At 42.0% G+C, this 25,227-nt stretch overlaps 1 protein-coding gene across 1 annotated transcript in view; it reads left to right on the top strand.

Annotated features, from left to right (window-relative positions):
• The window catches only part of BTBD7 (BTB (POZ) domain containing 7), a 112,019-nt gene that overhangs the window by 63,387 nt on the left and 23,405 nt on the right, over positions 1-25,227 (top strand). The window contains exon 4 of the mRNA XM_006839554.1: positions 23,661-23,869. Coding sequence (XP_006839617.1) covers positions 23,661-23,869 — 209 coding nt within the window. The remainder of the gene's footprint in view (positions 1-23,660; positions 23,870-25,227) is intronic.

Below are 25,227 nucleotides of genomic sequence, written 5' to 3' on the forward strand. Positions count from 1 at the left end.
AAAAAGTAGTTGTTTTTTTTTAATGTATTGAAAGTAGAGTATTTATATACCTTAGGAGTCCTGGTGTGGTGCTGTGCTGTAGGGGGATAAGCACAGGACCGCAAGGTCAGTTCGAGCCACAAGGTCAGTGATTGAAACCCACCAGCTGCTCTGGGAAATTCTGTACAGGGTCGTTATGGGTCAGTACCGGCTTGACAGTACTTAGCAACAACAACCACATGTGTATGTGTATAAGTGAGTATGAATGTAACCGAGTGCTTAAGTGTAATGTGTATCCAGCCCTTTAGAACTGTAGCGAGAAGTCGTGTTTCTAAAGTAGTACGGTTCACTAGAAGTCTTTTCTCAGCAGTAAGCAGAGCCCTTTCTTTGTGATACTGAAACCAAGTATGCTGCAGGGAAAAGACTAAATAGGGGAAACTTGAGTCAGAACAACCTCAGAGTCACTTAATAACAACAAAGGTATAACATTTTGTTTTGAAAATAATTGAGATCTCTGTTCTTCAGTATGCTTTTCATATTTTAAAAACAGAAACCTCTCAGCTGCCTAATTGATTTCTGACTCAGCAACCCTATAGGACAGAGTAAGTGTCCAAGACTGTAAATCTTTACGGGAGCAGAGAATCTCATCTTTGCAATCCTCGTCTCCTAGAGCAGCTAGGAAGTGTGAGCTGTCAGTCTCCTTGCAGTTAGCCCAACGCTTTACCCACTGCACTACCAGGGCTCTTTAGTCTTTGTCTATAGCACCATTTACATATAATTTTCAGATTCCTGGTTTGGTGCTGTGGGTTAATGCACTGGACTGCAACATGATTTTAACCGCAAGGTCGGCAGTTCAAACTCACCAGCTGCTCCTCGGAAAGCCTGTACAGGATTGCTATGAGTCAGAACCGACTTGACAGCACTTAACAACAGCCTGTGTGATACTCAGGATGGTGGTTGTGGTGGTTGTGTGCCGCAGAGTCAATTCTGACTCACAGCACCCCTGTATAGGATTTCTGAGGCTGTCAATCTTTACAGGAGCAGAAAGCCTCAACTTTCTCCCACGGAATGGCTGGTAGTTTCAAGCTGCTGACCTTGAAGTTAGCAGCCCGACTCATAGCCAGTACACTGCCAGAGCTCCTTGATTTTCAGGATAAAGCATAGTAACTCTTATCAATTGATCAGACTTCTTTGGTGTCAGTCCATCTAAAATAAGTCTTCAGAATTATATATATATATTTTTTTAAGTTCTGATTAGCACATTGAGTACCATAGCCCTTGTGAGGCACTATAGGAGAAGCACTGGACTTCTAACCTCAGTGTCAGCAGTTCAAACCCTCCAGCTGCTCTCTGAAACCCTATACAGGGTTGTTATGACTCACAGTCAACTCAGTGGCCAACTCACAATCATCATGTAAGAGACTGTGCGGGAGAGAAGAGAATTAGAACCAACAGTGCTTGAATACCACCATTACCTCACTTCACGATAAGCATCCACATCCATGGCTTCATTTCATCCTTACAGCAACCCCGTGATGCACGGAGAGGGTTTCTTGGCATAAAGAACTTCAGTGCCCAACTTTAATGTTATTTTACAAACAGGGACTTTGGAGCTAGATCTGTGTTCTAATCCTGGCATTGCCATGTACTAACCATATAAATCCTATCTGGTTTTCAACTTGAGCTGGTTTCCTCTTCATCGTAGGTGCAGGCACCAAGCACTGTGCCTGACTCACAGTTGAGAGGGCCTTGACAATGTAAAACTCCATTGTGCTATAGAAAATTTCTAGACAAAAGAATTTAGTTGTTTTCCGTACACATCATTTGACAATACAGTTCCAAGTTTAGAGAGTCTAAAGAAATTACCAGATTCAGACCTTTTAAAGGCAGCCAATGCAGATATAGATAAACCACATTTCACTTCAGCACTCATAGGATTGCAATTACAATTTACTATTGTTTAGAAAACATTTAATAATAAATGGCCAAAGAACATAGATCTAGCTCCAAAGTTCCTGTTTTTAAAATACCATTAAAGTATTTTAGTACTTTCAAGGCAGAGATTCAGTGCAGTAATTAGACTGTTCCTCTTGGTGTTTTTAAGAGAAAAGAGGACATAAAGCTCAGCCCACCTTGGGAAAACTGAATGAACTACAAGTTCGGCAGTTCAAACCCATCAGCTGTTCTTCGAAACTCTATACAGAGTTGCTATGAGTCAGGATCGACTCGATGACACTTAGCAGCAGCGACAGCAATGTGCTGGACGCTGGACTTAACCCTTGTCATGAACTAAAACAAAACCAAACCTGCTGTCAATCAAGTTGATTCCAACTTGACCCTGTACAGGGTTTCCTAGATTAAATCTTTATGGGAGCAGGCAGCTTCATCTTTCTCCTGAGGGACAGCTGGTGGCTTTGAAACTGATTCGCTACAATAACTGTACATGGGCATCACATTGGTTTATGGAAACACCTGGCAGCACAACTGGTATCTAATGAGAGATGCAAAAAAGTTTCTAAACTAAATTGTCTGATTAGATGGTTTCTGTCATGAAATGGCATATGCATACATATATGCACAGGGTGGTGGTGGTTATGTGCTGTGGCATTGATTTGGACTCACAGTGACCCTGTATAGGGTTTCCCAGGCTGTAAATCTTTACAAGAGTAGAAAGTTTTATCTTTCTCCCGTGGAATCACTGGTAGTTTTGAACTACTGACCTTGATGTTAGCAGCCTGGCCTGTTAGCACTATGCTACCAGAGCTCAAAATATATGCATCTGCACCTTAAACTCTAGATTGTTAATTTTCTGTTTATTGTTATTGTTGTTAAATGCTCACGAGTTGGTTCCAACTCATAACCACTCAGTATAGGCTTTCCAAAGATGTAAATCATTGCAGGAGCAGAAAGCCTCATCTTTCTCCCACTTTCTGTTTATAAATATAAACAATAAAAATGTTAAGGATATGAAGTAATTCACTTGTAATTGAAGTATAAATGATATGTGAAATGATTAGTGTATTTTACGGAGCTGATGTCACGGTATATTTATAATTTTAAACAGATTCTAAAAGGAGGATAAAATCCTCAGTAAAGAAAAAAAGTGTATGTGTGAGTGAGTAAGTGAGAGAGAGACATTTGCCTGTTTGTTCTTAGAGAATTTTAATTTCATTTTATGAAGGGTAAAACTTTAGGGCTTTTTTTTTTTTTTATGTCTTGAAAATATTAATTCAGCATATGCACTGGATTTTAGAAAAATGTTTCCCTTACTGGCATAGAATCAATATAACTATTTGATTAGTGTGCTCAGAAATAAATTATATACCTTGATCTTGTTACAGTGTTACAGAGATATACAAGTCCTCATTGGTAAATACCACCCCTGAACTACAGTCTTGTAGAAACACAAAATTAAACAGAGAGTATGGTAAATGTGAACATTATAATAGGACTGTGTGCTTGAAAGAATAGTAGCTGTCTGAGTTTTCAAGCAATTAAAGATAAGAATGGAACAAGGGGAAGAAAGCTATCACCTGTTCAGCCAAATGGTCCCCTTGGTGTAGAATTGACACTCTTCAGCAAACATTGCCTATTGTCTACCCTGAAATTAACATAAGGAAAGGCTACTGCCCTGAATCCTGGTGTGTGTGAGTGTGACAGTAACATGGCCAAGTGCTCTCATAGAACAAAGCACTAGAAGCTGAAAGGAGCCCCAGGCCTCAGTAGGGGAAGTGGGGGAAAAGGACTGTATGAAAATGAATTTTGGAAAAGTTGAGACCTGGTGAGCCAGCCAGAATTCAATACAAGTGGACGTAAGAGGAAGCGAGGCAGATGGAAGGATAAACGGGAGTTCAGTAAGAGTGTATGTTAGAAGAAGCGTAGCAGACAGAAGGAGCTGCAGGTTCAGAGGCACATTTGGTTACAGGGAGGACTGTGGTTGCAGAAATATGACAGGTATGATAAGAAATTATGCAGCAGAGGCAAGCAGGCTGTGTAAGACAGGACATTGAAGTCCATGCTGAGAAAATATGCTTTCTCTTAAAAGATAGCTAATTCTGTGACCTGATTACATACGCATTTTCAGAGCAGTCTCTTTGACTACAGGATCCGGAAACCATAGGAAACATTTCCCAAATAGTGGCTTTTAAAAATATGGTTTCTTTAAGCAAATAAAGTGTATGTATAAATTACAGATCAAAAATGACGAATTCCTTTAGAGAATCCTAAAAGTGGCTGGGGAAAAGAGAAGTGTCACTTCAAAAGGCAAGCAAATCAGATTAAGCTCTGACTTCTCAGCAGAAACCATGCAGGCAAGAAGGCAATGGGGAGACATACAAAACCCTAAATGGAAAAAAAAAAAACTGCCAACTAAGAATCGTCTATCCGCCAAAACTGTCAATTAAATATGATGGTGCAATCAAAATGTTCCAGGATAAACAGAATCTAAGAGATTTTATCAAAACAAATGCAGCATTTCAAAACACCCTAAAGGGAGTTCTTTGGACTGAAAACCAACAAGAACAGACAACAATCAGAGATTCACAGGCATGTGGCAACACCACATGAAACTCAGATGACAAAGATAGCAGAGTCCAGAACAGAACAAAACTACAAAAATGAATTTCAGAGGAGCTGGGAGGTCAACTGAAGATCAAAATAATATCAGTGTCAAAGAAGGGATAAATGTAGGAATAGAGATTCCGGTGGTGAGGATGTCAGGTAGATTATAGGATACAATAGATTCTCTTAAATGGAGAGAAAAGTTAATAGACTATAAGGTAATCCCAAAGAATGTTAATACTTCACAACTTGCCATGAAAATGAACTTCCAAGCAGAACACGCAAACATGAAAACTAAGAAGAAACTGACAAGAAATAGCACAAAAAAACACAAACTCAGCACAAGAAGGCATGCAGAACAAAGGCACGAACAGCACTACCAAAAAATTAATATAACAGCAGCAATTCATTCATATCTATCAGTAATTACATTGAATGTCAATGGATTGAATACACCCATGAAGAGAAAGAGAGGGGCAGCTTGGATAAGAAAACAAGACCCTTCAATATGCTGCCTGCAAGACACAACTTACACACAAAGACAAAAACAGACTAAAAGTTAAAGGATGGGAAAAAAATAAGCAGGAGTGGCAATTCTAATCTCTGATAAAGTAAACTTTAAGACAAAAACCAGCATAAGAGACAAAGAAGGACACTACTTCATGATCAAAGGGTCAGTTGAGCAAGACGACATAACCATAATAAATATCTATGCTCCCAATGAAAAAGCACCAAGATATATGAAGCAAATCTTACTAGAATTGAAGGAAGAAATAGGTAGAGCTACAATTATAGTGGGAGATTTTTATACGCCACTTTTCGAAAAGGAACAGAACAACCAGAAAGAAACTCGACAGAGGAACTAAACAGCACAAACAACCAACTTGACCTCATAGACGTGTACAGAGCATTCAGCCCAACAACAGCACAATATACTTTCTTCTCCAGTGCACGTGGAACGTTCTCCAGAACTGACCATGTGTTAGGTCACAAAGCAAGCCTCCATAAATTTACAAACATCAAAATACTACAAAGCATCTTTTCAGACCACAATGCTATAAAACTAGAAATCAACAACAAGAAGACTAAGGAAATAAAGTCGAATACATGGAAACTGAACAACACCCTGCTGAAAAGCAACTGGGTAAAAGAAGAAATGAAATGTGAATTCATAAAGTTCCTAGAAACGAGATTGCAAACACAACATACCAAAATCTTTGGGACACGGCGAAAGCAGTGCTGAGAGGACAATTTGTTGCGATAAATGCGCACATCCAAAAAGAAGAAAGAACAAAAATGAACACATTAACACAGCATCTCTAACAGAGGAACCTACAGTCACCAAAAGAAAAGAAATAATAAAGAAAGATGAGAGCAGAAATAAGTAAGATGGAAAACTGAAAAACTATAGAAAGAATCAACAAGAAGCTGCTGCTTTGAAAGGATTAATAAAATTGACAAACCATTGGCAAAACTAGCAAAAGAAAAGAGGGAAAAGACACAAATAACTCACGTTAGAGACCACACAGGCAATGTGACAATGGAACCAAACGAAATCAAAAGGATAATAACAGAATACTCTGAAGAGTTGTACTCCAATAAATTCGAAAACTTAGAAGATATGGATGCATTTTTAGAAAAATACGGCCTACCAAAACTTACACAGAGTGAAGTAGAAAACTTGAACAGACCCATAACAAAAGAAGAAATTAATCAGGTCATCAAGAAACTCCTAACCATAAGAAGTCTAGGCCCAGATGGCTTCATTGGTGAGTTCTACTAAACATTCAGGGAAGATCTGTCACCAGTTCTACTCAAATTATTCCAGAATATAAAACAGGATGGATAAATGAACTGGTTGAAGAATGGATCAACGAACTGGTACATACACACAGTAGAATACTATGCTACCTTGAAGAACAACAAGGAAGCTGCAAGCCACCGCATAACATGGATGAACCTTGAGGACATTATGCTCAGTGAAATTAGTCACAGAAAAATACTGCATAGGACCATTATTGTAAAAGAGTAAGAAAAAGAACCCACACTAAAAGGGGGTAAAAATTATATATATGTCTGCTGATCACCAGGATGTATGGGATGAGAGGACGGGAGGTAGGGAGGGGGAGATAGAGCACAGGGTAGGGAATAGACACAGGATAGCTGGGGGTGGGTGGGGTGTGCAATACAATACACAAGAAGGGGTAGGGGAATGGAAGAACAAGGTTGATGGGAGAACAGTTAGGCAGGTTCACGTGGGCTAGTGTGACAGAGGTAAATAATGATGTATGAACAACCTTGGAACAGCAGGGCTCCAGGATACAGGGATTGAGGCATGGTTTGAATGGGTAAAAGAGGGAAATAATGTTAAGATGGTTGGCTGTCTTTTGAATCTTGGTTTCCCTTGCCTATCATTGAAAACTAGATACTTGAGGGGGTGGAGAAAGGAGTAGCCAGAAACATCACTACAGAAAGCTTGTAAGTCCATCTTCAGCCTATAACTGATTGGAATACCTTAAAGGGGACTAGAAGTTGCCCAGTGAAAGAGGCTTCCTGTGGAGCCTTTACATTGCACAAGACCGTAGGTGAAATCCAAAACCACATCCAGAACCGACTGAGGTGGGAAATTTGCACTGGAAAGGACAAGTAGACCAGCCTGGAATGGCAAGAAGAACAGAAGATACTTCGTGAAAGAAACACCAGCAGGAAAAATCCAAAACAATAACGGCAGTCTGATTGATTACTGCAAGAACAAGTAAGCTGTTCACGCAGGCGCCGTCAAGGCTGGCCATCCAGGTCTCCACCCAGGTTCACTGGGGTCTGTTGAATGTGGTTGGGCTTAGCTTGCAACTTCATTGCTGTTTTTTCTCCGTCTTCCCTTTATCGGTGACCAATGTGGTCACCAGCCAGACAGGCCACATGCCTGCTTATGTATTCCCCTTGAGTCTCAGTCTTGGAAGAGGGTTTGCTCTGAGGGGTCCTCACCACTTGCCTTGATGTCTCCTGGGGGAACAACTTGCTTGTTCTTATAGTAATCAGTCGGTCTGCCTTTATTGTTTATATTTTTCCTGTTGGTCTTTCTTTCAAGAAGTATCTTCTGTTCTTTTAGCCCTCCAGTCTGGTCTGCCCTGACTCAGTCTCTTTTGAGATACAAAAGGAGAAAGCAGTAGGACTTAGAGGGACCTACTGCCACTGAGATTGGAGTGAAGTACATCCTTTGAACTTGGGGTCCCTGTACTGTGAAGCTCTTAGAAGATTGATGGGGAGATACATGGAGAAATCTCCAGGGAGCACTGAACCTACAGTGTGAAAGGAGACCCCTAGAGCCAACACTGTGAACTGCAACTGGCAGATTCCAAAACTGAGAGAGAATCAGTTTCTGGTTGTTAGAGCCATTGACTTGAGGTATTTCTTTTACAGCAGCACTGGGCTAACTAAGACAAGGGTCAATGGCTTAAGACTAGGAAATACGGAGTTTTGTTGTTGTTAGTTCCCGTCTAGTCCCTTCTGACTCATGTAATACTACTGCAGAGGTTTTCATGATTGGGACCTTTTGGAAGCACATCACCCATCCTGCCTTCTGGGGAGTTTCTGGGTAAGTTTGAGCCACCAACCTTTGGTTAATTTAGCAGTCATTAACTATCTGTACCACCCAGGGACTCCTAAACAAACTATTGTTGTTAGGTGCAGTCAAGTCCGTTCCAACTCATAACAGCCCCAAGTGCACCAGCCCCATTATTGCAGTCACCCTGTCTGCTCATTGAGAGGCTTCCTCTTTTTTGCTTGCCCACTCCTTTACTATCCATGATGTCCTCCAGGAAGTGGCTCCTCCTAGTCAATAACATGTCCAAAGTACATAGATGAAGTCTCTCCATCCTGAAGGCTTTGATGTTCATAACTGAGTGTTTCCTCTTCACTTTTAGCAAGAAAAGTGGTGTCATCTGCATGTCACAGGTTGTTAATAAGCCTTTCTCCAATCCGGATGCTGCCTTCTTCATATAACCCAGCTTCTGAGATCATTTGTTCAGCATACAAATCGAATAAGTATGGTGAAAGGCTACAACCCTGATGTATACCTTTACTAATTTTAAACTATACAGGCAAGGTTTGGCTGGTGCATGAGTTGTTTTTCGATAAAGGCTGTGAACCTTGAGATGGTTACTGAGTATTGGGATTGGTTTTTTATTGAGCATTCAGAAGAAATGATCAGTGAGAGAGAAGTCCACAATACATTTAGTTCATCATTGGCTCATATTTCTGTTCACTTTATAGATCTTTGTCTTACTCTCGTGGAACTGTGTTCCTTTCCCACTTTCTCCCACTCCCCACAGATTTCCATGTTTGCTTTTGAAACAGAATGCACAACTACAATAAATGGGAGCCCTGGGGTGGCACTGTAGAAACACTGGACTGCTAGCCACAAGGTTGGCAGTTCAAACCCACCAAACACTCCTTGGAAGCCCTATGCAGGGTCACTATGAGTCAGAACTGACTCCCCAGCACTAAACAAGTAGAAGTATGGATATCCTTGTCAAAGAAACCTAATTATCATAATAGCTGCTGCCCCCTAATATTTACCGTAAGTTAAACAATATACTAAGTATGGCAGTTCAAACCCACCGGGCATGCTGTTGGAGAAAGATGAGGCATTCTGCTCCCATCAAGATTTGTAGCCTCGGAAGCCCTCTACAGGGTCGCTCTGAGTCAGAACCTTCTTGATGGCAGGGTGTTTGGTTTGGTGTATGTATTCTTTTACTCCGTCCTGAAAATGAGCCTGTGCCGTAGATGGTATCACCCAGTTTTCTGGTGAGGAAACAGGCAGCAGAATCAGCCCTAACGTAAACTGGAATTAAGTCTCTGGTCCATCTGACTCTGGTGCTGTATCTTATACGTGTGGTCTAGGAAGACAGCTGCATGTAAGAATCTCTGTCCCGTCTCGGAGCTGGGGCACCTGTGCTGCCATTAGTGTTACCCCTGATGTCCCCAGGAACGCTTCCCTTTCACTAGGCCCTTTTCACTAACCCCAAAAAAAATCTCCAAGCTTTTTAAGCTGTATTAAAGAAATGCAAATTTATATTCCATGAAGTATCTTCAGGGCCTCAAGCCTGTACTTTTCTTTTTATTTAAGAGAAATCTAAAGTTCTTTATCTTATCAATTTGTCTTTATGTTTTAGCCTCCTCCTTTACTAAGTACAGTTCCTCTGCACAAGTTCCTCTCTCTTTCCTGTCCGAATTCTCCACCTGCTTTCCTTCCCACTGCTCAACAGGAGCTCTAAGAACGGTGAATGCAAGCACTCGGGGCACGTGTCCACACACGGGTAACACGGATCTCAGTGGGTGCAGCTTTCTTTTTAGAGGGGAGCAGTGTCCTCAAACTAGAGAACCTTCTCATTTCCTTTCCAATATTTGTGGGTTTTATGGTCACTGAGTGCTTTTGTACTGAGTACTGAGAGAAGGAATTCTTGGCAACGTCCATAACCTAATGTTGTTTGGGTTTGCTTTGTTTTTTGATTAGGTAATACACACAGAACAGAATTCAAAAGGCACAAAAGGGTATTCAGCAAAGTGTCCTGTCTTCCCAATTGTGTCCCCAGCCACACCGGTTCCCTCCTCAGGGACAACCAGTATAACAGGCTTCTGGTGTATCTTTCCAGAGATTGTCCTACAACATAAGTTTAAAAATATATTAAAGAGAGACACACACAAAAAATACTTAAAACTGTTAACAGTATTAGTAAAGTCTCACATTTAGCTGTTGCAAGAAAATCTTGCAAGATTGTTAAAAAGGGCAGAAACTTAAGGATATACTCACCTGTGGATGGAATTTAAGGTGTGGTTCAAAATTGGAAAAGGCTTGCAGCAAGGTTGTATCCTTTCACCGTGTTTATTCAATGTGCATGCTGAACCGGTAATCCAAGAAGCCAAACTGTATGAAGAAGAATGTAGCATTAAGATGGGAGGAAGATTCATTAACAGGCTGCACTATGCAGATCCCCTTGCTTGCCCTACATGAAGAGACTTGAAGCCCTGTGTAACAAAGGTCTCCAGTATGAATTACACCTGAATGTGAAGAAGGAACGAATCCTCACACCTGGAATAGTACATCATCATGATAAACAGAAGAAAAATGGAGTTGTCAGCGGTTCCATTCTACTTACATCAACAATCAACACCATGGAAGCAACAGTCAAGAAATCAAAAACTGTATTACATTGGGCAACTCTGCTGCACAAGACTTCTTTAAGTGTTTTCTTCGGATGCACATATAGTAAAACTGGAAACGATACAGAGATTACTGTGGCCCCAGTGCAAGGAGGACACATCAGTCACGAAGCTATAAAGGAAATGTCTTCAAAGAAAATGTAATTTGGCAATTAACTCTACTTCTTGAAAAAATTTATAGCTTTGCTTTTAAATTTTCTTATAAATCGTTTTCAAATTACATACTTAATATATTTTAGTTTAAGAAAATATTTTAGCTATGTTGTTGTTAAGTGCCTTGAGTCGTTTCCAACTCATAACGCCCCTGTTTACGTTTCCAAGGAACAGCTGGTGGGTTTGAACCACCAACCTTGCAGTTCAAACCGACCTTGCGGTCCAGTGCATTATCCCACAGCTCCACACCAGGACTATATACACACAGAAAGACCTCTTTAAAGTTTTAAAAAGCAAACCTGTCACTTTGATGACGAAGGTATAGCTCATCCAAGCCATGAGCTGTTCAGTTGCCTCATAATCATATGAAAGTTGGATAATGATAAAGGAAGATAGAAGAATTGATACATTTGAACTGTGGTATTAATGAAAAGTATCGAATACTATGAACTGCCAAAGGGGTGAACAAATCATCTTAGCAGTGAGGATGGTGAGACTTCAGCTTGCTTACCTGGAACACGTCATCCAGAAAGATGCCATGTTTGGTAAAGTAGAGGGCCAGCAAAAGCCAGGGAGGTCCATCATGAGTTGGCACAATAGATGCAAGCATTACATTGGGTAATGTTAGTTGCAATCAAATTGGCTCTGACTCATAGTGAACTCATGTTGAACAAAACAAAATACTGCCCACTCCTCCACCTTCTTCATGACCCCGGGTACAAATTGGGCTGCAAGGCACAAGGTCAGCAGTTCAAAACTACCATCTGTTCTGCGGGAGAAAGATGAGGCTTTCTGCTCTCAAAGATTTACAGCCTCAGAAACCCTATGCAGGGTCGCTATGAGTCAGAACCGACTCCACGGTACATAACAACAACAACAACAACATTACCCAATAGGAACAACCAAGTTCTGTGCATTAGCCAAGGGTAAGAGAAATTAAAAGGGCTCTTCGGGGGGAAGAGCTTGAAGGACACACAGGGATACGTATTCGGGGGAATCCACAGCTGAAGTAGACCAAAGGGATAGAATACTGCTAAGGCAACAATACTTAAGCGGTAGGATTTTCTAGTCTGTCGGAAAGGGTGTTGCTAAAGTGGTCGTAAAGGTATTGTTTGGGAAAAATAGACCCCTAGGTGACCCCCAGTGGTCCTTATCTTCTGCTGCTCACACCCTGATGGGATCCTCTGTCCTTCAATGTCAGTGGGACATGTGTCTTGCTTCTAACCAATTTATCATGGCAAAGGTGATGGTATGTCACTCTGTGGTTGCAGCATCGTCACTCACGCTAGAGACTTTCTCCCTTGCTGGCATTGAAGCAGTAAGCTGTCATGAGAGGGCCACATGGTAAGAAACTATGGACAGCAATAGGAAACAAAGACACTAGTTCATCTTTATTCATAGCTCAGTCTACTAACAAACAGTTCTTGTTTTTTTAACTTAATCAGGAGAAAATGGAAATTTGATAAAAATTTAAGATAAGCACTTCTGTCGAGAAAATATGATGACCTCTTATCTAGAAGAATAGCTTCAAATTACGTGAAACATTCTGAATGACGAATCTATAGTACTGATGGACGAGGCAACTCAGATTTGTGAAGACACCTAGATTGTGTCTCCCTGTCACACACGTAGCTTCAGTGGCTTTGCTTCTACCTTCTAAATGTCTCACATTTCTCTTAGCTAACTCACTTGGAACCATGCAGGGACAGAGGGTGTGGGAATGAGCTGAAGCAAGTTGACACAGTACAAATGAGCACAACCTCCCTCTTCTGTCACCTACCCTAGATTTCCATTACCCTTCACCAGTATTTCAGCAGGTCTAGGTTGCCTACCAGGTGAAGTGACCCAGACCTTCATCTCAGCTCTATTCATTGTTATCACAACTAGCCACTCTCCATTTTCCCCGGGCAAGGACGCATGGCTTCCAGATGACTCCCTCCCGGTGCCCTGGTGCAGGCACTCTGCAGACCCACTCTCCCCTGTGCTCTCCCCTACCTGCCAGTATCTAGAGTCAGCTCTGGTGATTCTTCCTCCCAGACCAGGACTGGACTTGCCTGCGCACTCCGCTGTGAGTAAGATCTTGAAGACCACCTTGAACATTCTCCGTTCATCTACTCATGTAGCCCTGTTCCAGGTCTCTCTGTCTGACTTCCAGTCAGGACCCAGATTTTATCAGAGAAGACTTAGCCAAGCCTTTGCCTTCAGGTCTTTTTTGTAGCCCTGTTCTCCTTAAAATTCTATCTTGAGCCTGGGTTTCGGAAGTCTGCCCTGCACCTTCAGACAATGAGCTCCTTTAAACACTGACCTGGAAGTCTGACTTTGACAAGAGTGCACTGGCGTGACAGTTGGCTAACCTAAGCCAGTGGTTTTTCCCCCTGACTTCTAAAGCTGTTAAACTAAAGCCAGCCAACATCAAACCAAAAACCAAACCCACCACCCAAGTTCTTTCAAGTTCATAGTGACCCTGTAGGCCATAGTAGAACTGGTCCTATAGGGTTTCCAAGGCCATCCATCCATCTGTATAGACACAGACTGCTACATCTTTCTCACACAGAGTACCTAGTGCCTTTGAACCACACTTACCACTGTGCCACCAGGGTTCCTGGCAGCCAGCTTCCCAGTCCTTGTAGTTACTTACCATTCAGGTGCTGCTAAGCTAATCCTGCATTTTCCATTGGCAGCTCCTGTCAGTCTGTTACCGGTAAAGCCTCAGCATCGTCGTTCTGCATGGAGAGGCTCGGCTCCTTTTTGCCATCTGACTAGTTTGTGAGTTCGTTTCAGAATCACATTAGAGATTCTTGTTTTCTCTGGCCACTTCTCTTACTAGCTTTCTTTGTGTCTGAGTGTCTTCTCCCACACTCCTTCCCCTTGGCTGCAAGCACAGCTCCAAACAAGGCCTTGTGCACAGGTAGTTATTTGGTAAGTAATTCATGAACAGGAGTGGGAGTGGAGGAAGGGGTAGAGGAGTGAAGCCAGGAAGAAAGGAAAGCATTACAAGAGTGGGTCTGTGAGATTTTGTAACAAAAGGAGGGGAGTGGTTGATCTTGCAGTCCAGGAGCAGAGGACCCTGGGACCATCAAGGGAGATGAGCAGAGTGTCGGACCCTGTCCAGAGAAGCAATGACACCAGAGATGGAGGCAGAGATGATGACGTGGAGAGATGGAGCGGCTGGGGACCCTGGACTCAGGGAGGGAGAGGGGCTGTGTGCTGGAGGCCAGGGGCAGGCTTACAGGATATGCCCGTTGGTTGTTTGAATGATTATATATTTCTGAGTATTTTGGTGTACATCCCCCCCCAAAAAAAAACAAAGCAAATGCTATTGAATGATGATGCATGGAGGGGGTTGTAATCATTGCAGTGAAATGAAATACGATAGGATGAGTGTTAAGCTGATGTTCTCCCATGTAAACTATCACTCAATGCACAATAAAAACTTTTAAAAAAGAAGAATGGGTCTGTGAGCGCATGACCACAAGAGGCGACCCAGGGTTCATCCCTCCCTTGATATTCAGAGCAGCTTTTCCAAAATGCCCTCCTGAGGAGTGGGAGTAGTTCAGTACCTCAGTTCCGACTCATAGCAACCCTGTATAGGATTTCTGGGGAGTGGCAAGTGTGTTTGAACTTTCAGGCTTGAGGCTAACAGTCCAGTGCTTATCCTGCAGGGCCATGCCAGGACTCCAAGGAATAGTTGTTGTTGTTGGTAAGTGCCATCAAGTCGATTCCAACCCACAAAGGGTTCCCAAGGGGCGGGTTGTTAAGTGCCATTAAGTCAGTTTCAACTCATAGCGACCCTGTATAGAGTTTCCAAGGAGTAGCTGCTGGATTTGAACTGCCAAGTTCATGGTTAGCAGTCCAGTGCTTCTCCTACAGTGTCACGCCAGGAATAGAAGATGAGAGCATTTATTGAACCAGTTCTGGTCCAGTGGTGGCAGTCCTTACCCATGTGTCTAATTCCTTTTCTGCCTTGGATCTGAAATTCTTGGTTGCTTTTTTTGTAATATAAGGTTCAGGAACAATGTTATGATAACCCACTGCCATTGAGCTGGTTCCAACTCATACCAGCCGTGTAGGATAGAGTCTAATTGCCCATAGGTTTTCCAAGGCTGTAACACCATCGAAGCAGACTGCCACAGCTTTCTCCTGAGAATTGGCTGCTGGGTTCAAACCTCCAACCTTTCAGTTTGCAGCCGAGTGCTTTAACCACTGTGGCATCATGGCTCCTCATGTGATAATTGTGGTATTTTTATAAGATTTCTGGGGAGTGGCAGGTGTGTTTGAATGAAGCTTGAGGCTAACAGTCCATTGTTTATCCTGTAGGGCCATGCCAGCACTCCAAGGAATAGTTGTGTTGGTGGTGGTGGTGAGTGCCATCAGGTCGGTTTCGACCCATAGCAGCCCTGTATGGAAGACTGGCAGCAGCTTTTCAGTAATTGATATGTGAAGTGCTAAGATTTTGGGCAAAGGTAGTGTTGATAGGAATGGAAAATGAAGAGACCAAGGAAGAATAAGTTATCACATATTGTTGATGAGTTAGATATGAGAGTGAGTATTCACACTGCCCGGAAAAACAAGCAGTGTTAGTGGACACATTGATTTCCCACTATTATCTAACATAAGTCCCGGTTTCTCTGTGAAGAGGTGGAGATGAGGCTCACAGTGTGCCTTCAGCTGTTTGGGGAGATAAGTGAGAGTCCAGTTAGAGATAGAATGCCTGAGTTCAGGGTCAGCTCTTTCTATGACATCCATTGCTTCCCTTCCCTCTTGCTTCAGACTTCTTTTCCTCAGGATTTGGAATCTAACAAGTTAGTGTGAAAGAATTCAAGCAGTATTTTCAGTCTGGTTTCTTACTCTTACGCCAGTGAAGCGCTACCACGCCTGCTCTAAGGGCAGTCATTACTCTTCACTTGTTCTATCCTCTTGTGTGACAGCCTGTCATTTCCGGTCTTCCCTTGCCCCCGTCATCCACCCAAAGCCAGTATGAAATTCTGACGCTAGAAGCTTCTGTCCATTTTTTGATGGACATAAGCCAAACAAAAGGGTTTCCCCCATCCAGGTGGAACCAGTATGGTGGAACTTGGAGCAGTGCAGTGGGAAACACAGAGCCAGATCCCTTACTCAGGAAATCTGTCAACAGTGAGGCTTATTTTAGTTACCAGAGGAACATGAAGAGGAGAAAAACAAGTGTTGATAATAAAAATAGAAAGTGATCCTACTTAACATGTATTTAACACAATCATTTGTTATTAAACGTGAAATTTGTTTGTTTCGCTTTATATTTCAACTTTGTGTGCTCAGCCCTCATCATTCGTGTTGGTTTTGTAGCTCCAATTTTTAAAATGAGGTCTTTTTGCCCACACTGAGGGTTAGAAAGAAAAAATTCTTAAAGAGACCAAGAGTTAAAACCAGTAGACTCTGGGTCTGTAGATGCGGGTATCACAGAAACAAAGAGTTTTAGGGTTTCTTTATACTTCTTTAGGGTTTAATCTCACAGTACCATGGTTGAAGATCTTCTCCCTGAGCAAAATGCATTAGCACTTTTTAGCCATTAAATGTCTTGGCTACAGATAGTGTTTCTATTACAGGGAAATAGATTAATAAAAGTTTCTGAGTTCATCCAAAAAGTTGTAAAGTTTGCAGGTCAGCTGGGACAGCTCTGTTTCGGTTTGCAGCAGTTGAAGCTCCTCTGGTTGCCACAGTGAGTAGGTAGGGTGACTCCATCCCCCATCCTTTTTTTTCTCTTTTTGAGAACAAGTTAACTACAGTATGTTCTTCACATGGCAGTGGCAGAAGGCAAGAGGGAAAGCCCAAGTCCCATGAGTACTTTTCAAGCCTTTCCCCACATCACATGTCCCCCAACATTTCATTAACAAAGGAAATCTCAATTGTCTGTCCCAAAGTCTTGAAATGACAAGAAATGTTTTACCCATGGATGGGACGTGGGATCAGTGGGCTGCTGCTTATGGATGTTTCTGAGCAATAAATTATAATATAATTGCTCTGAAGTACTAGTTTTAAAAAGATAAATTACAATTCTAATTGGGCATGTAAATATTTTTTGAAAACATGCCAGAGATATGTATGTACTTCCTTATCTATTTGCAATAGGCAAATCTGCTGCACAAGGCCTCTTTAAAGTGTCCAAGAGCAAAGATGTCAGTTTGAGGACTAAAGTGCAACTGACCCAAGCCATGATATTTGCAATAGCCTCATATGCATCTGAAAGTTGAACAGTGAATAAGGATGACCATAGAAAAATTGATGTGTTTGATTTATGATGCTGGAGAAGCATAGTAAATGTACTGTGGACTGCTAGAACCAACAGATCTGTGTTGGAAGAAGTACAGCCAGAACGCTTCTTGGATGCCAGGATGATGGTGAGACTTCATATCTCATACTTCGACATATTATCAGGATGGACCAGTCCCAGGAGAAGGACATCATACTAGGTGAAGTGGAGGGTCAGTGAAAAGAGGAAGACCCCCAACTAGATGAATAGGCACAGTGGCAGCAGCAATGGACGCAAGCTTAACGATTGTGAAACAACCACATAGTGTTTTCATTCTGTTTTACGTAAGGTTACTATGAGTCAGAATTGACTTGATGGCACCTAACAACAACCTTTTCTATAGACTCCTGTTGTGGCGCTGTAGGATAAGCACTGGACTGCAAGCCGCAAGATCTGTGGTTCAAACCCACCAGCAGCTCCTCGGAAACCCTGTACTCAATAGCACTTAACAACAATGCTGTATCTGTGGAGTCCTGGTGTGGCATAACCTACTGCTGACCACAAGGATTGCAGAAACCCAATACAGGGTCACTGTGGAGTCCTGGTGTGGCGCTATGTGTTAATGTGCTGGACTGCAAAGTTGGCTTGAACTGCAATGTTGGTGGGTCAAACTCACCAGTTGCTCCTTGGAACTCCTATACAGGGTCTCTATTGGTCAGAAACGACTCAGCAGCACTTAACAGCAGCAACAGCAATAAGTTGGAACCACTCAATGACCCAACTGCACTTAAAGACAACAACCTTGTGTGTTATTTCTAAAATGGCGCTACCTAAGAAGGACTGCGTGGAAATCATCAGGCAATCTCTGTGGTCTCCCAGGCGAGTAAAGTGTTACTAAAGGTCTTACAGAAACCCTGTAACCGTACGTTGACGGAGAACTTCCAGAGGTTCAAGCCGGATTCCGAAGAGGCCGTGGAACGAGGGATATTATTGCTGATGTTCGATGGATCTTGGCTGAAAGCAGAGAATATCAGAAAGGTGTTTACCTGTGCTTTAATGACTACTCAAAGGCTTTCGATTGTGTGGCTCATGATAAGCTATGGACAACATTGCAAAGTATGAGTATTCCGGAACACTTAATTGTGCTCATGAGGAATCTGTACCGGGACCACGAGGCAGTTGTTTGTACAGAACAAGGGAACACTGAATGTTTTCAAATTAAGAAAGGTGTGCGACAGGGTTGTATTGTTTCACCATACTTATTCAACGGTATGCTGAGCAAATGATCCGAGAAGCTGGGTTCTATGAAGAAAAACATGGCTTGAGGATTGGAGGAAGACTCATTAACAACCTGCAATATGCAAATGATACAACCTTGCTTGCTGAAAGTGAAGAGAATTTAAAATAGGTACTGATGAAGATCAAAGAGCACAGCCTTCGGTATGGATTGCATTTCAATGTAAAGAAAACAAAAATCCTCACCATTGGACCAATAAAAAACATTCTGATCAATGGAGAAAAGATTGAAGTTGCCAAGGACTTCATTCTTTTGGGATAAACCATCAACACTCATGAAAGCAGCGGTCAAGAAATCAAACAACTTATTGCATTAGGCAAATCAGCTGCACAGGAACTTTTTAATGTGTTGAAGAGCAAAGATGTCAGCTTGAGGATTAAGCCATGATATTTTCAGTAACCTCTTTTGCATGCAAAAGCTGAACAGTGAATAAGGAAGACCATAGAAGAATTGATGCTTTTGAGTGATGGTGTTGGAGGAGAATATTAAAAGTGCCATGGGCTGCCAAAAGAACCAACAGATCTGTGTTGGAAGAAGTGCAGCCAGAGTGCTCCTTGGAGGCCAGGATGACCAAACTTGGTCTCTCATACTTTGGACATACTGTCAGAAGGGACCAGTCGCTGGAGAAGAATATCATGTTTGGTAAGATGGAGGGTCAGAGAAAAAGAGGAAGACCCCCAAGGAGATGGGTTGGCAAAGTGGCATCATCAATGGGCTCAAGCGTGGCAATAATTGTGAGGTTGGCCCAAGACCGGGCAGTGTTTTGTTCTGTTGTGCATAGAGTCACTATGAGTCGGTACCAACTTGATGGCACCTAAGAACAACAAGGACTAGTTCCCTCTGAAAGTTAGCATGTGGGAGGGGTGAGTTTGACCTGTGTGTGTCCTGCTAGGGGAAAGGCCTTGAGCTAGAACAGTGCCATCTAAAGTGCTTCTTGTCTGAGTGAGAGCACAGAAATGGAGAGTAAGCGCTCAGGAACGACCGTAGCACCGTGACATTGTCAGAATTGCCCAATGATGGCGTTTACTGAATTTTCTTGATTAATGGTTTGGTCCATGACAAATTAGAAATAAAAGGTGGGGTGAACAACTTAGTTCCTGACCCAAGATAGTCTGAGAAGTGACAAGATAGAATATATGACCTTCGGCTTACCAGAAAGAAGGCCTGAGCGTTTTTATTGTATCTTTTCATTCAACAAATATTTATTTGTAGAAAATCTTATTAATACATTAAACCTGTGGATTTGAGGTTAGTATTTCTTTGTCTCCAAGCATTGGATTATCTTTGAGTGTGCCAATGTTTTGAAACTACAAGGCCACTCCACATTTACCAAAGAAATGGCATTGTGTGAGGCCCAGGCATCCTCCTTGCTGGCCTCTCCCTGCCAGCATCCCGTCTGCTGTTCTGCTGTGTTTACGTTTCATTCTAGTACTGACAACTTGGGCAAGAAGCAAATCGCCAGTAACTGAAATCTTTTACCATAATATGAAAAATATTTACTTTAACAATGTAAGATAAGTCTTTTAATCCAAGATTACAGGATGGTTTTTCTTTGTTCTTTAGCCTAATTGTTTTCCTTTGACTTTTGTGAGTTAATAGCAGTTCAGTGTATTCATAAGGTGTTTTCCTGTTCATGAGAGAAATGTTCTCCCATCCAGGTATTAACCAGACCCGACCCTGCTTATTAGCTTCTGTGATCAGACAAGATCAGTCACATTCAGGGTGGTATGGATTTAGAGGAGAGATGGTTCTAAGTGAAGTAGTTCTAGTAAACACTGAACAGTAAAAGGCTAAGTTTAGAGAATAAAAAGGGTGGGGGGCAGATTTCAAGAAGGAAGGGAAGGAAGGGCAAGTATAATTAAGTTTGTTAGACCTTGGGCCAGTACTTAATCTTTGGGTCGTAATTTTCTCATATGATCAAATGGAAGCAATAATTATGATACCTTCTTGAAGGTATTGTGAAAAATTACATATTCTAAGTATATAGTATGGATCTTGGTACAGAAACTTTCAATCAATGTGTTACTATTACAGTGTTTGCTTTTCACTGCGTACCTCCTACTACATGTCAGGCACTGTAGAAACAGAGGTGGGGCCTCCACGCTCGAATGAGCAGCATTTGGTGGTAGTTTGGATGTGAGCTTTGGGAGAAGGAATTACTACTGGTACTCTAGCTTTGCTAACTGGGTCAGCGTGGTGTCTCTAAAGCACGAATTAAGACAGGGAGAATTGATTTCCCAGAGATATCTCATTGACTTTTGCGTTTCAGCTGTGGCCTATCCGTGTGAACTGTCTGGTGGGAAGTTGAAGGCGTACGTCCAAGTCAGGAGTGATGTGGGTCAGGACTTCAGTCAGAGGAATGCAGTGGAGGTAGATGACGTCACCTGAGGAAGGGGTTCAGATAAAGAGAGCCGTGTGTTCACAGGGCTGGGCATGTTTGGGCAGATGAAACATGTCAAGGGCACTGTCTCATTTAAACCTCGAAAGAACCCTATGAGATAGAAAACAGAACCTTAATTTTTGCAGGTGACAGATTTCCAAGCTCAAAAGAGTGAAGCAAAACAATTAGCTCAAGGTGACTTTGTTAATTAAATGGCAGAGCTGGGATTTCAAACCCAATCTGTATAATATCAAAGCCTATATTTTTCTTCCATGCCCTGCTTCTTTGTCAACATCAGAAATTTAATTATACAGGTACCTTTAATTCTTTGTTTACCTCTACCAGTAACCTAGCTTTGTGAGCTTGTAGCACATCCTTTTAAATAGCCACCTTTTCTCTGATTTCTCCTGCTTGCATCCCACACATATCTATCAGATTTACTTTTCCTATCATATGGATTTATCCTGTTCAGCTCTCTACCAGTGTCTGCGTTAGAACAACAGACCCACACAGTCCTCCACTGGCTACAGGAGAAGGGCTGGTCTCTCAGCATGGCTCGTCACAAAATCATGGCCTCTGTTCAGTAACTTCCCATAGTTCCCACTTCTCACCAGCCCATATTCATGCCTTTGAGTGCCATCATGCGAGTTCCTGGTGGTGGTCTCAACATTCCTTATAAGGATCTTATTTTAATATTGAGACTAAATACTTTACTCTTACGTTTACTCTGATACCAGCTTTCTAAAAATAAGTTTATCTTTGCAATGGAAGCGGCTTGGAGAACAATTGACCCTGGATTCCCAGTGTAAGAGGTCATTGTGCCCTATTGGTAATTTGGTGAGCCAGCCTCTGCTTCTACACTTTTCTAGAAGGATCCTCATTTTGAGGGAAGAAGTGGAGGACAATTCTGTTAGAAATTTCCTACTGTTGAGTCAGAGTTTCCCATCTGTTAACATCCATTTGTTTCCCAAGATTTGCCCTTGGGATGGCAGTGGAGTCCGCTCTGTTTCCTCTGCCTCATGAAGGTCCATCAGACACTGAAAGTCAGCTTTCCTCTGGCTTCTCTTACGTAATCCGGATAATTTTGTTTGCTTGGAGCTTTTCTCCTGTGACAGGTCTCAAGTTCTAGCTCCCCCTGAGAATTCTGCCATTTTGCCAGTGCCCCATCTAAAACTAATGGCTCTGAACAGAACACAGAGCCCCACAGGCTCGAACAGTGTCACCCTTGACTGGGACTCCGTGCTTCAAGCCTCCAGTTGCTCCAGTTTTATCACAGCCTTGTCACATTTTGCATTCATTCAGTCAGAATACCCCGATTCTTACTTGTATTGTTGGAAGCTAACTCTTTTTTGTAGTTGGTTTTCTTTTATCTAAATATCATCTTCATCATGGCCCCCACCCCAAGATTCTACTGTCCAGTGTGGTGGTTGCTGTATTTCTCAGTTTTAGCTCAGCTGGAGATTTTGAGGCGTAATTTCCTCATCTTCATTCAAGTTCTTAATAAACGTGGCAAAAACAGAGGCTCCCATACACCTTCAAGTTAATCAGTGCTTATGAATGGTACTGGTAGCCATTGTTCTGCCGTTTTTCTCCCATCTCTGCTTCTTACCTGCAGGGACCTCATTCGTACATTCAACAGGTGTTTAATTAGCGCTTCCCATGTGTAAGATAGGTGCCCGAGGCACCATGAAGACAACAATCACAGGCTTTCTGAAGCGAGGAGTCTGGTGACATCACAGAATACTTTGTTAAATGCTTTCTAAACTCGAGCTGCATAGTTATCGGTAATATTTTCCCTGATATGGGATCATATCAGAAAAGAACATGAGGCAGTACTTTTTGTAGTCTCCACATTGGCTACTGGTGAACAGGAGACTCCCGCTTCACAGTCACTTGAGCATAGATGGCCCTGGAGTTTGGTGATGCATCTTTCAAAGCTCTGAGCTCATCACAGGGCAGCCTGGATAGCCATGGCTTTGCTGCTGCTGCTGTTTAAATTCCTCGTCTTTGCTCACATTCCCAGAATGGTTTCTTTTACAGTAACTTTGTTGTAAATAATTTCTTTCCAACGTCCACCCTTTTCCCTTCCACCATCTTTGTCATCAGATTTTGCTTACATCATAAAGTTTGTGGGGAAATTCTATTGTCTTTTCATTCAGTTTTTCTACGAACTCTTTGAAACCCCCTTGTGTTTTGAAATGATCTCTCCTGAAGAGAATTGCTGGCTACCCTCAAATCTTTTTTTCACTTCTGCACTTTTAAGACACCATAGTCACTTTCTCCAAGATCCTGGTCTTTTTAAGCCACTTATTTCTTTTTGTTTACCAGAATTAAGCCCAATGTGAGCATAAAAACTCAGTGTTTAGTCTGTTTCCTGAGGTATTAAGCTATCAATAATACAAGATGATATTTTTTACTATGATTACACTTAGAGTCGATGTCTTCATAGTTGGCAGCCAACTGTCTTTCCAGGTCTGCATTCTTTTCATCAGTCCAGTGTTACCTGTCTCCTTCCTCTGACTGGCCATTTCCCACAACTGTATCATTTCTACCTACTCTTTCCTCTTTGGATTTGCACATAGATGTTTGTTTTCTTGTCTAATTATGAGGATTCCCCTCCAGTTTCTGTGGATCCGATTCTGTAGACTGGTAGATTTCCTACGGAGGTCAGAGTCTACTGTTACCCCATCCCACCAAGTCTTGGTGATTGCCATGAGATTTTATTTATCTACTTGAGTCCCTTTTTACTATTGCGACAACTTTTACGTATAGTGCTTAGCACAATGATGTTCAATAAATAATATCTATGCTTAATCTCAAGAAGTATTTGCCTTCTCTTTTAGGCTGTGAGGATATCATTGCTGAGAGCATCTCATTAGATACCTTAATTGCCATCCTCAAGTGGAGCTCGCACCCATATGGCTCTAAGTGGGTGCACCGGCAAGCTTCCCATTTCCTCTGTGAGGAATTTTCCCAGGTCATGACTTCGGATGTTTTTTATGAACTCAGCAAAGACCATCTCCTTACTGCTCTCCAGTCTGACTACCTACAGGTAATCATTTCTGCATCCCTCAGCTTCATTACCATTCACATCTGTACCCGATTAGTCTTCCATCTAGAGGAAGGTAAGGGGAGAGAACACCCAGGGGTGCCCTCTGCAGATTCATGCAGCTTTGCTCACTGGCCCTTCGTGTCCATTGCTGCTCCACACTGGGACCAAGCTCAGGTCCTAGTCAGCTGCTACACCACAAAGAGGCTGAGGCAGCAGGCGAGAGCAGAAACACAGCCAAGTAGTGGTTTTCCTGACTTCCGTGAATGTAGATTCCGAATCGCTGTCTCTCTCCTGCGTCGTGCAGAGTCAGACGCTTAGGCTGTAGACAGTATCTTAAGTAGCACAAAGTAAGACTAGAGCTCCATTTCCAAGCTACTTTAGTGAATAGTTAAAACTCACTGTATGTGCTCTACCAAAGTAGAACATTTTCAGCTATATTTAAGAAAATTCGTGTGGCCTTGTGTTGTATTGACAATATAGTTTGGTGTTTTAAACTAAAAATAACTTTCAAATGTTACAAAAGAGTATTTTCAGGTAGAATGTGTTTAAGCTTAATTTTTTTTTTTTTTGCACTGCCTGATACCACTTTGGAATTAAAAGTCGTATAACAGTTTTAATACAATGAAGACATAAAACCATTGAACCAGTTCTTATTTTTCCTAGAAAAGTGATAAAATGCTACGATCTCAGTCAGACATTCAGTGGTGGATTAAATAATCTACTCGTCACCTTCTGAGAGTTGGGGCTTTGTCAGTTCTCTGAAATTACTGTCTTGGAGATCTTTGCATTTCTTCTTTGAACGTGAAAGACTTGGAGAGCAGTCCCTTGCTCTAAGTTTTTAAATAAAGTACGAAGAGAAGTGCATTGCTGTTCCACAGACAATATTTGAAGGATTGTAGCCAATCTGTGGACTCCAAGTGTGACACTGTAGCATCACCTCTGGACTGCAAACCATAAGGTCAGCAATTCAAACCCACCAGCTACTCTTTAGAAACCCTATACAGGGTCACTATGAATCGGAACTGACTTGAAGTCGCTTAACAGCAATAGCAAGCCAATCCGTGGAATCCCTTCTGCCAAAGCTGGGGAGGAGCCAGATAGGCTCAAGTTGCCATACTTCCTCTGCCTTTGTGGGAAATGCTAGACTCTCTATGATGCTGTGCTTTTGCTTTCATTTCTTTATCTCCATCTCCATCTTAAATGAACTTAAGATTGGGGAAGAGATCAAGATAAAGAAAAAATACAAATAACATTGAAAGTTTCATTGGAGCCCAGAATGAGATGAATGGATAAAGCACATGTAATTAGGTCCTGTTTATTTACTGTTAGTGTACGACAGATTTAAATCTAAACTTTCA

Source organism: Chrysochloris asiatica, unplaced genomic scaffold (genome assembly GCF_000296735.1).
Source record: "Chrysochloris asiatica unplaced genomic scaffold, ChrAsi1.0 scaffold00025, whole genome shotgun sequence".
NCBI lineage: Eukaryota > Metazoa > Chordata > Mammalia > Afrosoricida > Chrysochloridae > Chrysochloris > Chrysochloris asiatica.